The sequence below is a fragment of the Mustela erminea genome, chromosome 1 (assembly GCF_009829155.1).
Source record: "Mustela erminea isolate mMusErm1 chromosome 1, mMusErm1.Pri, whole genome shotgun sequence".
Classification (NCBI taxonomy): Eukaryota; Metazoa; Chordata; class Mammalia; order Carnivora; family Mustelidae; genus Mustela; species Mustela erminea.
This window is the reverse complement of record NC_045614.1, coordinates 7,668,580-7,683,142: the sequence shown is the minus strand read 5'-3', so window position 1 is coordinate 7,683,142 and position 14,563 is coordinate 7,668,580. Positions and strand designations below refer to the sequence as shown.

The 14,563-nt window shown below is 48.8% G+C and overlaps 1 protein-coding gene across 5 annotated transcripts in view; it reads left to right on the top strand.

Moving 5' to 3' along the window:
* The first annotated feature begins 1,189 nt into the window (after positions 1 to 1,189).
* Positions 1,190 to 14,563, top strand: part of DNMT1 (DNA methyltransferase 1) — a 45,266-nt gene continuing 31,892 nt past the window's right edge. For 2 of the 5 annotated variants that reach the window (XM_032310695.1, XM_032310676.1), the window contains exons 1-6: positions 1,190 to 1,418; positions 9,876 to 9,912; positions 10,607 to 10,714; positions 10,907 to 11,126; positions 11,743 to 11,821; positions 13,553 to 13,628. In XM_032310695.1, coding sequence (XP_032166586.1) covers positions 1,339 to 1,418; positions 9,876 to 9,912; positions 10,607 to 10,714; positions 10,907 to 11,126; positions 11,743 to 11,821; positions 13,553 to 13,628 — 600 coding nt within the window. In that variant the 5' untranslated portion in view covers positions 1,190 to 1,338. Of the gene's footprint in view, positions 1,419 to 1,579; positions 2,005 to 9,875; positions 9,913 to 10,606; positions 10,715 to 10,906; positions 11,127 to 11,742; positions 11,822 to 13,552; positions 13,629 to 14,563 lie in introns of those variants that run through there. The other 3 variants (XM_032310704.1, XM_032310686.1, XM_032310708.1) reach the window with 3 other exon arrangements.

Below are 14,563 nucleotides of genomic sequence, written 5' to 3'. Positions count from 1 at the left end.
TCTATATGTTGCCTTTTCACTTTGTTGACTCCTTTGCTGTGCATAAATTGTTTGCTGTAGTCCAATCTGTCTTTTCGCTTCTATTGCCTGTGCTTTCATGTCCTAGTCAGTAAATCATTGCCAAATTCAATGTTGTGAACCCCCCTTTTTTTCTTCAAAGTGTTGCATAGTTTCAAGTCTACATTTATGTCTTTAATCCATTTTGAGTTAATTTTTTTTTAAATATTTTTATTTATTTATTTGACAGAGAGAGATCAGAAGTAGGCAGAGAGGCAGGCAGAGAGAGAGAGGAGGAAGCAGGCTCCCTGCCGAGCAGAGAGCCCGATGCGGGACTCGATCCCAGGACCCCGAGATCATGACCTGAGCCGAAGGCAGCGGCTTAACCCACTGAGCCACCCAGGCGCCCCATTTTGAGTTAATTTTTATATGCCGTAGGTAAGGACCCAACTTTACTTGTTGGCACGTAAACATTTCCCCAATTTTCCCACCGCCATTTGAAGAAACTATCCTTTCCCCAAGTTCTGGTGCTTTTTTATTTTTTATTTTTATTTATTTATTTATTTTTTTTAAAAAAGATTTTATTTATTTATTTGACAGAGAGAAATCACAAGTAGACAGAGAGGCAGGCAGAGAGAGAGAGAGGGAAGCAGGCTCCCTGCCGAGCAGAGAGCCCGATGCGGGACTCGATCCCAGGACACTGAGATCATGACCTGAGCCGAAGGCAGCGGCTTAACCCACTGAGCCACCCAGGCGCCCCTATGGTGCTTTTTTAAATCACACAGGCTGTGGAAGTGGCCTGGGCCTCACCACACTGCGAGATCTGTGATGCTAGCTGCATAGTTTGTGCGTCCTCAAGATTATCCGCGATTAGCACCTTTTTAAAGATGAAACGGGGCCTGGGTCCAAATGACCCATCCAAGGTCATTATAATGAGCATATGGATGGAGTGGAGTTCAAGTCCTCAGTTACAATCCCAAGAGCCCACATGCTGGAGCCCTGTAGGAATGCTCCTTGTTTTATCCCCAGCATGCTAGGAAGAATGAATGAATGAACCTCTCAGGCGAGGCTCCCAGCAAACAGGGAGCTTGGACGAGCCCACAGCTCCACGCGGGGGTGTGCTCCCTTCTCGCGCCTGCGCGGCCCCTGTGCACGACCTGCTCCACTCTATCTGCCCGCACATGGAATGGCCTCTCTCCCTATGGTACGTCCCGCCTTCCCCCACGTCGGGGCCGAGATGGTACATGCCGCCTTAGCTCACCGCCCCTCCCCATCGGTTTCCGCGCGAAAAGCCAGGGCTGCCTTGCCGCCGGCGCCGCTGTCTCTGCTGCAGTTTCCAAGATGCCTGCCCGTACCGCCCCGGCCCGGGTGCCCACGCTGGCCTCGCGAGCCATCTCCCTGCCCGATGATGTCCGTAGGCGGTAGGTGCCGCAGGGGGGGTCTGTGAACTCGGGCTGGGGGCGATGAGGTGGGGTTGGGGGGGGTTGGGAAGTGGCTCGGCGTTGGGGGTGGGGGGGTTGCTTCCCCTCTTGGTAGCCCGTGGCTGCCGCTGACAGACGGGCGCGCATGCGCGGGACGGCGCGGCGGCGGTTGGCGCGGGCAGGGTGGCACTTCCGGTCGCGCGCACCCCTGGCCGTTTGGCGCCAAAATGGGCCGAGGCCCCTCACAGTTCCCTGGTGACTAGAAACTTGGGGTCACTTCTGATCTCAAAGTAGAGTGAGCTTTGGGTTCTCCTCGGGGATCCCCTTCCTGGAGGAGCCACGGGCCTGGGTCCTGCCGCCAGTTTGGTCGCGCAGGAAGTGGGCAGCCCGCGGCCTCAGGACACCCCTCGGCCCGGGCACTTCGGCCTCTACTTCCGGTGCCCGGCCCGCTTGGAGGGGGGGGTCGAGCTGGTCCCGTCCCTGGGGGCATTTTGGGGGCCCCCCCTTGGCACCCCGCGCAGCGCATCCCGATGGCGGCCTCCAGAGACAGACGTCGCCGCTCGGGCCCCGGGCGCGGCCGGCTCAGGTTTGCGACCCCCGTCTTCCTTGGGGGGCTTCCTTCATCTAGGACTGCTGCGGGGAAGTCGCATCTGGAAGGAGCTCGTACCGTGCAGCGCAGGACCAGGGGCTCGGGCAGCATGAAGGCTGGATGGTCTTTCCCAGTAAATCTGTGCCTGTGAGCCATGGGCGTCAAGGAAGCCTCGCTAGGGAGAACTGGCTGCAGTTTCGTTGTGTGCGTGTATGCGCGCGTGACACAGTGGCCATGGGGGGGTGTGTGTGTGTGTGTGCGTGCTTCACACAAGTGGCCGCAGTTTCGTGTGTGTACGCGTGTGTTGCACAGCAGTTAGTGTCCGGACTGGCTGTAGCAGTTCTGTGCAGGTGGGTCGCGGGCAAGAATACTGGGCTCCTGTTTGTGACGGGCACCACTTTCACTCCTGAAAATCGGCACTCCTTGGATCACTAGTCATTGGAACCTTGACCAGGCAGGAACGACCCCCCGGATTTGTGAGCTGGTTTTGCCATTTCCCTGTTTCCCTGTGCTTTTCCTATGGTTGTGCCAGGCCAATCTTTTGGGCTTTTGGAGTTGGTGTGTGTGTGTGTGTGTGTGTGTGTGTGTGTGGGAGGGGCTGTATTTGGGGGGTACCTACCACGGGTTTTAAAGTTCAGTCCGCTTCTTAATCACAGAGGAGGTGTGTCTTGCTGAAGAATCCCTATCTTTATCCTCCCAAGATAAAACTTGAGATGGAATTATGGAAGTCCCTGGCTTGGTGATGACAGACCCAACAGATGTTTGGGCCCAGTCTTCTTTACTCTGATGGTGAGAACTGTCATCTCCTCTGGCTTGTTTGACCTTGGGCAAGTGTCATAAACAGGCTGTGGCCATGGACTCCTTAACATGGGCTTTAAACTGACACTGGATGACAGGAGACTATGCCCAGCACATAAAGCCCCACATGTTAGCATTCTTATTGGCTAATCTAGCTTTTTGTCAGTTCTGCCAGTCAGTCCCTAATCATAGAAAGCACTTGACAGTTCCTCATTTAATCCTCAAAAGTTCTTAAGAGTGGATGCTGTAGGAGTTTGCTGTGAGGAAGCAAGGATTCCTGCTGATGTCTGCTTCTTACCAAAACGTTTCCTTTCATCTAGGGTTTTGAATAGGCCACTGGCTTAGCTTAGGGGTTTTCTTGGGCCAGTGTAAGTCTTTGGCTGAATTTGAATGCTCTTAAGTAAGTTTTACCATCCTCCGTTACCTTAGGTTTCATATTACTTTGAACCAGAATTGCCTACTGTAGGTGCAGAATTTTGCGATTCTGCTTTAGGCCACGGGATGGACATTGAAATTGTCTGGTTATGGGACCTTCAGCAACGTCTTGGCTTACATTTTGAATTTCATTATACAAAATACATAAACATGGTATTCAACACTCCCTTAGATTTGTAAATGGAGGTATAACTTCTTGATCTACGAAAATTAAAGAGGTATGACTTATAACACAAGAGGTACTTAAGTCCAGTAGAACAGTCTAGGAACAAAACTAGGCCAGGTCCTCATGCGTTCCTGTCACTTTTGCTGGCTTACCTATATATGTCAGCTTCTTTTTTTTAAACACGTAGTTCCATTAGATAGTGTAGTAATACCAGAAAGTATTTTCCATGTTTGGGTTTTTAAGTCTTTAACTTCATTTTTAAAGTGTAGCATCCAAATCGAAAAACTGTATAAAGTAAAGCACCCAAAATCTAAAAATTATGCCTTTCGGGACAAGCTATATTTTTCCACTTATATTTCTTATTTTGTCCAAGCTGCCATTTGTACAAAGCGATGTCTCTCACTGGTCTTCCTGTTGCTACTCAGGTCTTTTCTCCAAGTGCAAACTGAATCCTCTTAAAAAGTTGCATCTGGTGGTTTCCTTGCCCCACACAGACTGCCAGGTGCACTGGTCCTGAAGTCCAGAATCCCTGTCCACTTGTCTGATTCATCGTGTGCTCTTTTTACAAGCCATACAGACCTCAGGTTCTCAGGGCCTGAAACCATGCAGAGCGTCCAGTGGGATGCTCAGCTGCTCCCTATCTACCCCTTCCCTAAGTTGGCTACTGTCCATATATCCTTCAGACTGTGCTCAGAAAGACCATCCCTCTTCCCCATGACAGAAAGGGTGTTAATTCTGCCCAAGCACCCTGCATGTTGCCTTTGCAACCCTGGCGTGGATGGTGATTTGTTTGCCTTATTCTGTCTGTAGCTTGGTGTAGAGTAGACTCTGAAAGGCGTGCATGCAAGACTTTCCCCTCTAAGGAAGCCTGGATTCAAGCACAGATTGTAGCAAACCTCCTTTGTACCACTCTGATTAGCCTAAGTAATTGTGCCGGCTTTTTAAACTGCTAGTCCTTCTGTGATTAGATTAAGTCGGGTTTCAAGTTCTTAGCTCTAGTTCCCTGACTCCAACTGATTGGGTATTGAAGAGGGCAAAACTGACTCTCCTATTTCTCCCTGGAAGGAATATTCTAGAGGTACAGACCACCGGGGTTCAGATTCCTTCCTACCATAGCTATAAGGCTAAGTTTTTTTTTTTTTTTTAATTGTTTGCCTGGGGTGTTTGTTTGTTTGTTTGGGTTTTTTTAAGAATTTTATTTATTTACTTGCCAGAGAGAGATCACAAGTAGGCAGAGAGGCAGGCAGAGAGAGAGGAAGGGAAGCAGGCCCCTGCTGAGCAGAGAGCCCGATGTGGGACTCGATCCCAGGACCCTGAGATCATGACCTGAGCCGAAGGCAGAGGCTTAACCCACTGAGCCACCCAGGCGCCCCAGGGCTAAGTTTTGTAACCTCTTGGTGGTCGGTCTGTCTTTTTTTTTGAGAGAGAGCCCGCACAAGAAGGGGGAGGGGCAGAGGGAAAAGCAGAGTCCTTTCTGAACAGGGTCGATACCAGGACCTTGGGGACATGTCCTGACCTGAAGGCAGACGCTTAACTGATTGAGCCACCCAGGCACCCCACCTCTTAGTGTTTAATCTGTAAAATGGAACGGTGTTGCCCATGCTACCTGGGCGTTACGAAGATCAACTAAGCCGATAGGTATAAATGTGTGGTAAAGCAGCCCCTGCCAGAAAACTTTCTGTGCTACTTACCGCACGATCCGCTGTGTATTTCACTTCCATTAGAGGAGCATGATTTAGAGTAGCAACATGCAGATCTGCTATTGAGGCAGATGTCAGTATTTCAGTGTAGGCCATGTACAGATGATGTATATTCCTGCTTATCATTCCAGCCTTCACGTTTGGCTTCCTGTAGAACGGTCTGGGCTTGTTCCTTCCACTGCCGCCTTTGCTTTTGTGCCAGGTATCCAGTCCTATTCTTGCTCAGGCTTTCTTCTCAAGGACTGAGGTGGTGTTCTGTCCTCTTTCATCTCTCAGTATCTCTTGCTTTTTAATCCTTTCTATCCTTGGCTTTTGTGGTGCGGTTTACTACCAGGGAGCCTCTCTCTCCCCTGATATTCTGTCCCCGCCAATCATTTTCTTTCGTTCCTGGGCCCTTACCTCTCCTAGTCCTAGGACTTGCAGCGGTTGGGCCTGTCAGCTGGACAGGACTAACTCCAGTTTTGAGGTCTCTCAGGAAAGCCAGTTTTAATTTCTAGCTGTCGGGTAGCCAGCCAGTGCTGCTGAGCCACTGTTCCCTGAAATGTCACTCTTCACACTCATGGCCTGTTTACTTTTTCTCTACCAAAATGTTCTGAATTTCGATACCGCGTTATTTTTTTGTTTTTGTTTTTGTTTTTTAAAGATTTTATTTATTTATTTGAGAGAGGGAGAGAGAGCATGAGAAGGGAGAAGCAGACTCCCCAAGGAGCTGGGAGCCTGATGTGGACTCCATCCTGGAACTCTAGGATCATGACCTGAGCCAAAGGCAATGGCTTAACCAACTGAGCCACCCAGGCGTCCCATGCATTAGTTTTTAATTGGATCCATAACAGATTATCTTAGTGGTTTAAATAGAACCTAAATTTGTTCTAACAATGCTGTAGGTCAGAAATCTGGTATGAAATCTGGATGAAATAGTGTTAGCAGGCTACGTTCCTTCCTGGAGGCTCTTGGGGAGAATGTTTCTTCACTCTTTCAAATTGTTGGCAGAATTCAGTTCCTTGTGGTTGTAAGATTGAGGTCCCTCTTCTCTTGCTGGCTCTAACCATGCCCAGCTTCTGGAGGTGATGTACCCTTTGGCTCATGGCCCACTGCCTCCATGTTTCAAGTTAGTAAAGCCAGTCCTCGTGCCACATCTCTCTCTCACCCTTCTTGAGTCACATCTCTTGAAATGCAGTTGGGAGGTTTTTCTGCTTTTAAGGATTTAGGTGATTAGATTGGGCCCACCTGGCTAATCCAGGATAATCTGCCCATCTCAAGGGCTATAACCTTAATCACATCTGCAGAGTCCCTTTTACCAGTGAGACAACGTACTCCCAGGTTCTGGGGGATTAGGGCATGGACATCTCTTTTTGGGAAGGGCTCATTATCCTGCCTCCGCAGGCAGGATATCCTCTCAGGCCATCTGAGATACCATCTCAGACAGCCCTGTCCCATCTGCCACACGGCCAGTTCCAAGAGGCAGAGTTCATGAAGTTTTGTAACTTCTCTAGCAGTGGTCTCCATTCCTGGTAAATCACATTACAGATCAGCATTTCTAGCGTGTTAAAGAATGATTTAACGTTTGGTAATCTCTTCCTGCCTTATCTACATTATGTAATTCTGCCAGATTAATTTTCCTAAAACACAGCTCTGGTGTCTTGGTTTCTTCCTCCCTGCCCTCCCCTCCCCCCCACGATTCCTTCAGCGGTTTAACTGTGGAACAAAATCAATTTTTTAGCCTGATGTTATTGACCTCCCTCAGACTGGCACCCAGCCTGCCTTGTGTGGGTTTCTTGGGTGTCCTGAGCCAGCTCCTCCACTGTACGGCTCCTGTTTGGGCAGCTCCCCTGCTCTGTTCCCGCTGAGCTGTTCCCCCGGGCTAGTCCTTCCTGATGCTTTCTATACCTTTGCTCTTCAGAAGCCCTCAGGTTTGAACGATATTTGCTTGATTCCTTCAGATACAGTTTATTTCCCTTGTAGGACTGTGTGAGGGAAGCCACAAGGAATGAATCATGGGATCTTGGGCTGCAAGGGAGCTGAGGTGTTACCTCATAACATGGCTGCTGTCTCAGTATCCTGCCTGGTCCTCCACGTCTGTTCTAATCCTCCCCGCTCGGAATGCGAAGCAGATGTGAGATGGTGTCGCCCTCCCTTTTCCCGGGAAAGGGAAGGACTCTTCCGTGGAAGCCTGGGTGTCGGGAGGTGCACTGCCCAGCCTCGTCCCTGTCACACTTCTGGCTCCCCACGGCCTGTCCTGGGCTCCGCCTTTCCTCTCTGAGGCCAGGCAGGGGACAGTCCATCTTCACAGGACAAAGCATTTGAGGTTCCCTGAAGAGTTTATTTGGTTTCTCCGCCAGGCTAAACAATCCCAGGTCATGGGAGAGGTCGGCAGAATTTGTGCCCTGAGGTAGTCGTCGGCGTTGTGGAAAGGGTGCTCGGGGGGCTTCACTGCCAGCTGAGCATCGTCCTTAACGCCTGAGGTGGCCTCAGGGTCAGGGGGCCGTGTTGTCGCCAGGGTTCTGTGAGTAGAAGGACGGAGAAGCCCGGCGTGAGGCCCCCGCAGCCTCGTGTGTGCCTCTGGCTGTGCGAACAGAGTTCTGCAGCTCTTCCGGACCTGAGTTACGTCGAGGGTGGAAGGACTTTGAAGGGGTCACATGTACTCTGTGTGTGTGTGTGTGTGAGATATAGTATATGCTACCACTGTGTCTGCAGTCAGATTTTTTTTTTTTTAAGATTTTATTTATGTGGGGACGCCTGGGTGGCTCAGCTGGTTATGCGGCTGCCTTCGGCTCAGGTCATGACCCTGGTGTCCTGGGATCGAGTCCCACATCAGGCTCCTTGCTGGGCGGGGAGCCTGCTTCTCCCTCTGCCTCTGCCTGCCACTCTGTCTGCCTGTGCTCGCTCGCTCTCCCTCTCTCTCTCTGACAAATAAATGAATAAAATCTTTAAAAAAAAAAAGATTTTATGTGACAGAGAGAGCCGCAGTGAGAGAGGGAACACAAGTGGGGGGTAGTGGCTGAGGGAGAAGCAGGCTCTCTGTGCAGCAGGGAGCCCGATGCGGGGCTCCATCCCAGAAGCCTGGGATTATGACCTGAGCTGAAGGCTGGCGCTTAACGACTGGGCCACCCAGGCTCCCCCAGTCAGAGGCTTCTACAGAAAGACCTTTCCTGACCACCCAGGTGTGAAGGTTCCTTCCCGGCAGTCCCGGCATCCCATTACCCAGCTCGTTGCCTGGAACAGGGCCTGGCATGCAGTAGGTGCCTGCAGGTGTGGTGGGCGTCAAAGCTGGGGGGGGGGCACACGCACTCAGAGCAGCATCTGTGTGCCAGGAGTCCCGCAAAGCCTGTTGCTTGCATTCCCGGTGTTGCGCTCACACGTGGCTCTTTGGATAAACCAGGCTGGGCGAGCTCTGTTCTTGCCCTTTGGGCTAATGATAAGAGTACGTTGTCTGTATGGGTGCTGGGTAGGAGGGTCCAGAGATGGTAGAGGCCTGGTCCCTGCCCAGGGCACTTCTCCAGTGACCGATGCCACCCCAGCTGGTTAGACCTGTTCTTCCCGCACTGTCCACAGGTGGCACCCAGCCTAGGAACTTGTCCACTCACCGCCCTTTCCTCAGTGTCTTCTGCCCCTTTCCACTCCCCCCAGAAAAAGAGGCAAGACGCTAATCTTCAGTGATCAGATCAGGCTCTGCTTTTCTCGCCAAACTCATGACCGTTGTGCACTCCTGAAGGATTAGGTATAAACATTCCAAAGGGGGAGCTCTCTGGTGAGGCGCCAGCCAACAGTTTTTCTCACTTCATCTGTCACCCCTGAGTGTGGGTACCCACTGCTGCACCAGATGCCTTTACTTCCTTTTTGTTGTTGTATGTGGTTTTTGTTTTTTGTTTTTTTGTTTTTTTAAAGTAGGCTCCACGCCCAGTGCTGGACTTGAACACACGACCCTGAGATCAAGATCCGAGCTGAGATTGAGAGTAGCATGCTTAACCGACCGAGCCACTCTGGTGCCCCTACTTCCCTCTCTTATGTTCCTCATTTGAATGCTGCCACCCCCACCCTGGCCTTTGGGAATGTTAGCTGGCTGTTCCCTCACAGCACCTTATGACCCTGGCCCATTCCTTCTAACACTGGCCACCCGGTGGTATGCCCTTTCATGGGGTCTTGCCAGACCAACTGGAGGAAGACCTCCTATAGGTCATTTGACAGGTGCACCCCAACTATATGGCCTGCCTCTATTTCCCTAGTTCCTTTGGAAATAATACCGTTATGGAGCTCCTCTATCCTCTCACTGCCAGAAAAACTGCACCGTCAAGGGGGCTGGGGCTGGGAGGGGAGACCTCATTCGGATCACAAGTGACTTCTTAAAGACGACTACAGGCATTGTAGTAGGATTTCTAGCTTGGGTGGGCGAAAACTACTGTGGTGTTTTGTTTGTTTGTTTTTTTCCCTAACACTGCTACATGTCAAATTTATTTCCAAAGTTCTTCAAATTTGGATTTAGGGATACCTGGGTGGCTCAGTCAGTTAAGTGGCTGCCTTTGGCTTGGGTATTGATCCCAGGATTCCGTTACCGAGTTCTGCATCAGGCTCCTTGCTTGGTGAGGAGCCTCCTTCTCCCCCTGCCTGCTGCTCCCCTGCTTGTGCGCTCGCTGGCTCGCTCGCTCTCTCTGACAAATAAAATCTTTAAAAAAAACCACACACACACACACACACACACACAACTGTGGTTTTAGTCTTAAGAGTAAACAGAGTTGCATAATTGCCTTTCTTTCTCCATTTTCTTCCCACAGGCTCAAAGATTTGGAAAGAGATAGCCTAACAGAAAAGGTAATCTCCACCTTAAATTTTATTACCAGACGTTACTATTTTACAGATAGTTTGTGACTCATAAAAAGTTTAAGTGAAGTCAGCTTTTTTTCATAGTATTTTTGAAAAATATTTTAGAGTGTGTGCATGTGTGCGAGTGGTGGGGGGAGAGGCAGAGGAAAAGAATCTTCAAGCAGATGTCCTGACCTGGGGCTTGATTCCCACGACCCATGAGATCGTGACTGGTGCTGAAACCAAGGGTCAGATGTTCAACCGACTGCGCCATTCAGGCTCCCGGGCTTTTTTCCATAGTGTTGAGGATAGCTTACATATTATTCTTAATGTTCTGTGTTAACATGCTGCTGATCTCTTGGTAACTCACTGATAAGTCTCCCAGCCTGGGTTCACACCATCGGTTCTGAATTATAACTTGTCCTGGTCACTGTTCTCAAAAGCACAGTTTTTTTCTAATACACTGTTAGATGTCTCTATCCCACCTCCTAATGTTCCCATTTTTCACCGCTCTGGAGATGGTATGATGTGATCTTAAGGGAAACATCATAAACGTGTCTTGTGAATATGCAGTTTTCCGGGCTGAGTCAACATTGCCTGCCATTCAGTTGGTATTTCATGACCAGGCCGCCTAATTATCTGTGTAGTAGCCCATTAGTGACTCGGGAGTTTGGGGACATCTAAACCTATATCCTTCCCTTAGGAATGTGTGAAGGAGAAACTGAATCTCTTGCATGAATTTCTGCAAACAGAAATAAAAAATCAGTTATGTGACTTGGAAACCAAATTACATAAAGAAGAATTATCAGAGGTAAGTCAGTTCTCAGCATCCTGGTGTCTAGAAAGTGTCTCTTCCCCTGTAACTCCCGTGTGACCAGGAAGGCAGAATCATCCCCAGCTCTCCTTGTTACCCAGTAGTTATAAAGGAAATGCGTGTTTCCTTATTCTCTTGTTGCCACTTGTTTACATTCACTGCTCCTTAAATTATCCTTTCCTGCTGTAGGAGGGCTACCTGGCTAAAGTCAAATCCCTTTTAAATAAAGATTTGTCCTTGGAGAACGGAGCTCATGCTTTCAGCCGGGAAGTGAACGGACGTCTAGAAAACGGGAGCCAGACAAGCGGCGAGGACCGCAGAGTGGGAATGGCAGAGGAAAAGAAATCTCCCAAACCCGTTTCCAAACTTCCCACACCCAGACGAAGCAAGGCCGATGGAGAGACCAAGTGTAAGACCACTTATTTAATCTTGGTGGAGATTAGCTGTCCCCTTACATGGTACCAGCCTTGGAGCTGTCGGTCCCCCCTGGACAGTACCTCCTGGTTTGTTTCTTGCGCATACTTCCTAACTGGCTTGGATGTACGATTTGTTCTTTGACCAAATATGGAGCAGGAGGTCCCAAAACGTAGTTTAAGTTGGTGATGTGTAAGGTAACAGGAAGTAGTAATACTATTTCTAAGTTAAAGGCCTATTTAAGCTCAATGTATAGTCTCCTTTGTAGCCGAAGTAACTCTTCTGGAATTTGTGAAAACACACGAGTGTGTGGGAGCTGAGCGCAGGTCAGGTTCTTGGCCACTTTGTCTTTTGACGACACAGAGGAGGTTGTCTCCTTCTCTGGTTCAGGCTATGGCCCCTCAATTAAGAGCTCCAGTACCATGGCTCAGCAAATTGGCAGGTGCTAATTGCTACCTTTTATCGAGATTATTGGTTGGAGAAAAAAAAGAAGGGTACTTAATCTTCAGAACCTGATTCTCTGCACTAGCTTGCTAATGCTTAAGAACTACACTTTGTGAACTTTTTTATTCATAGTGGCTTTTTTTTTTTTTCTTTTTTTCCTTAAACAGCTGAAGCTGCTTCTTCTAGCCCCAGGATTACAAGGCAAACTACCAGGCAGACCACCATCCTGTCTCATTTCTCGAGGGGGTCAGTATATAATGAATTGACAGCCATCTTTTCTCAGGGCAAACCGTTCTTGGTAAACAGGAATGGAACTAGTAGGGTATAATTTAGCAGTTTTGAGTTCCACATTGCATAGGTTTTCGTCTTACAGTTTTCTTCGTTAAACACTGATGAAAAGCGTTTCTCGACACCTGTGTTCTTACTCTTCTGGGAACATTCAAATATATACAAAACTAGCCATGGTAGTAAAATGAACCACACACACCCCCACCCTTGGCTGCCCGGCCCCAGATACCTGTCACCCAGTGTCAACAGTTACCAGCTGGCCATCTTTTCATCTGTAACCCCATAAATCTCTCCCAACTGGATTATTTTGAAACCCTCCTAGACATGTCATTTCAATATATTTCTGTCTTTTTTTAAGGTTTCCCCCGCTCCCCAAGATTTTATTTATTCATTTGACAGAGAGAGAGTACAAGCAGGGGGAGCGGCAGGGAGAAGGAAAAGCAGACTCTTGCTGAACAGAGAGCCCGACGTGGGGCTCTATCCCAGGACCCTGGGATCATGAAGGCAGATGCTTAACTGAGTTACCCAGGCACCCCTTCAGTATATTTCTAGATAATAAAATTGGTCTCTCTCTCTCTCTCTCTCTCTTTTTTTTTTTTTTTGTTTAGCAATCCAGCAAAATGTGAATAAAAATGTTAACATTTAACAGTCCCTCTCTTTTTTTTTTTTTTAATTTGACACAGAGAGAGAGATCACAAGTAGGCAGAGAGGCAGGCAGAGGGAGAGAGGGAAGCAGGCTCCCTTCTGAGCAGAGAGCCTGATGAAGGGCTCGATCCCAGGATCCTGAGATCATGACCCAAGCCGAAGGCAGAGACTTAATCCACTGAGCCACCTAGGCGATCCTAGCGGTCTCTTTAAAAAGACAAAATATAAGTCTAATATTTTGTACTTTATAAAGCATAATAATTCCTTACTATGAAACACATAGCCAGTGTCTGTGTTTCCTCGTGTGTGGTAAATTTTGTTAGCTTGATTTGTTTTAAGCCTTTCTAATTAGATTCCTTTCTTTTCTTGCCATTTATTTGAAGAAATTAGTTCATTTGTCCAGTAGAGTTTCTAGGTCCAGCTGACTGCGTCCTCGTTAATGTCTTCCTTGTTTTGTGTTTCTTATAAACTGGTTAGTTAGCTCTAGAAGCTTGATCAGCTTCCAGCTCTGTTATTATTATTTTTTTAAAGATTTTACTTATTTCACAGAAATCACAAGTAGGCAGAGAGGCAGACAGAGAGGAGGAAGCAGGATCCCCGCTGAGCAGAGAGCCCGATGTGGGGCTGGATCCCAGGACCCTGGGATCATGACCTGAGCCGAAGGCAGAGGCTTTAACCCACTGAGCCACCCAGGCACCCCCCCAGCTCTATTATTTCTTGAGACCCTTCCGTAGATGGTGCTGTGTGTTCTTAGAGGCATGTGAGGTCTCTTCTGTGATGCCAGCAGCTGTTGATAGACATCAAGATCCATAATTTCTTAGGTTGGCAAAATGGCAACATTGTAACCTGTCACTCAGACATTAAACTTGAAGCCTCTTTTAATATCCCAGCAGTGAGGGCATTTCCTTGGAGGGAATAAGACACCCATGACCTGAATGTGTCCTAAAGAGGCTGCCTTTGGTGGGGAGGGCTACAAGTCCTCTCGGGCTTGTTGGAGCGCTGGCGTCCGGCCGAGCTAACATTTGGCTTTCCCGTTGCTGACAGCCCTGCCAAACGGAAACCTGAGGAAGAGCAGGAAAAAGCGAAATCGGATGAGTCTCCTGAGGAAGAAAAAGACCAGGTAGGGCTGGCATTTTCTTCTCTCGCCTTCTCTTGGTACATTTGCTGATAGGCCACGTGTAAAGTCAGGACTACCTAAATGGACTTGAAGCCACCAAGATGGTGTTAGAACATGACACCGCACCCGGGCAGTATGAAGTATGTCATCGTTAGGCCTGGGGGCTCCATGGACCCCTGTTACTCACAAGGCAGCCTTGTACCTTCAGAGTCTGTTCCCTCTACCTTCCTACTTCTCTAGTGGGCAAGACTGGCAATCAGATGTGACAGGTTTACAGCCTTCACTGCTGCTCTCCTGTCTCCTTTCCACATCTAGCTTGTCTAACAGCAGAGCGTTAGACAGCTTCTGTGTGTAGTAGAACAGTGCTGCTTGGACCTCTTAGGTTAGAAAGCCTGTGGCTTACTGAGGGTCTTTGATACAGAAAATGTTAATCTCTGATGGTACTTTTTCCTTGTGACTTGAGGGCCATACCTAGATAAAACCAGGCGGTCACACATTCATTTTCATTTTGATTTTGATTTGGGATTAGCTTAAGTTGAGGGGAAGTCTATAGGTTTGGGTGCAGGTAATAAATGCCTTATTGCTACTGAGCAAACTACAGACACTCCTCTTTAAGCCCGGGTTTCCCAGCTTGCCATTGATTTTCGGGACCAGTTGCCCCTTTGCTGGGGGTGGGGGTGGGGAAGACGTCCCTGTGGATTGTGGAACACAGCAGTATCCTGACCTCTACTCACTAGATGCCAGTAGTAATCCCCTTCTCCCCTCTCAGTTGTGACCACCCCAAGCATCGTCACTTACTTCCAGTTTGGGGTGAGGGATAAAGTTGCTCTGGGTGAGAAGCACCAGACTGAGGGATCATTCAGGTGTCACTGGGCTATCCCTAGCTTTGAGGTAGGTTTGACATCCTATTGTGAGACACAGTGATTCTGGTTTTAGGA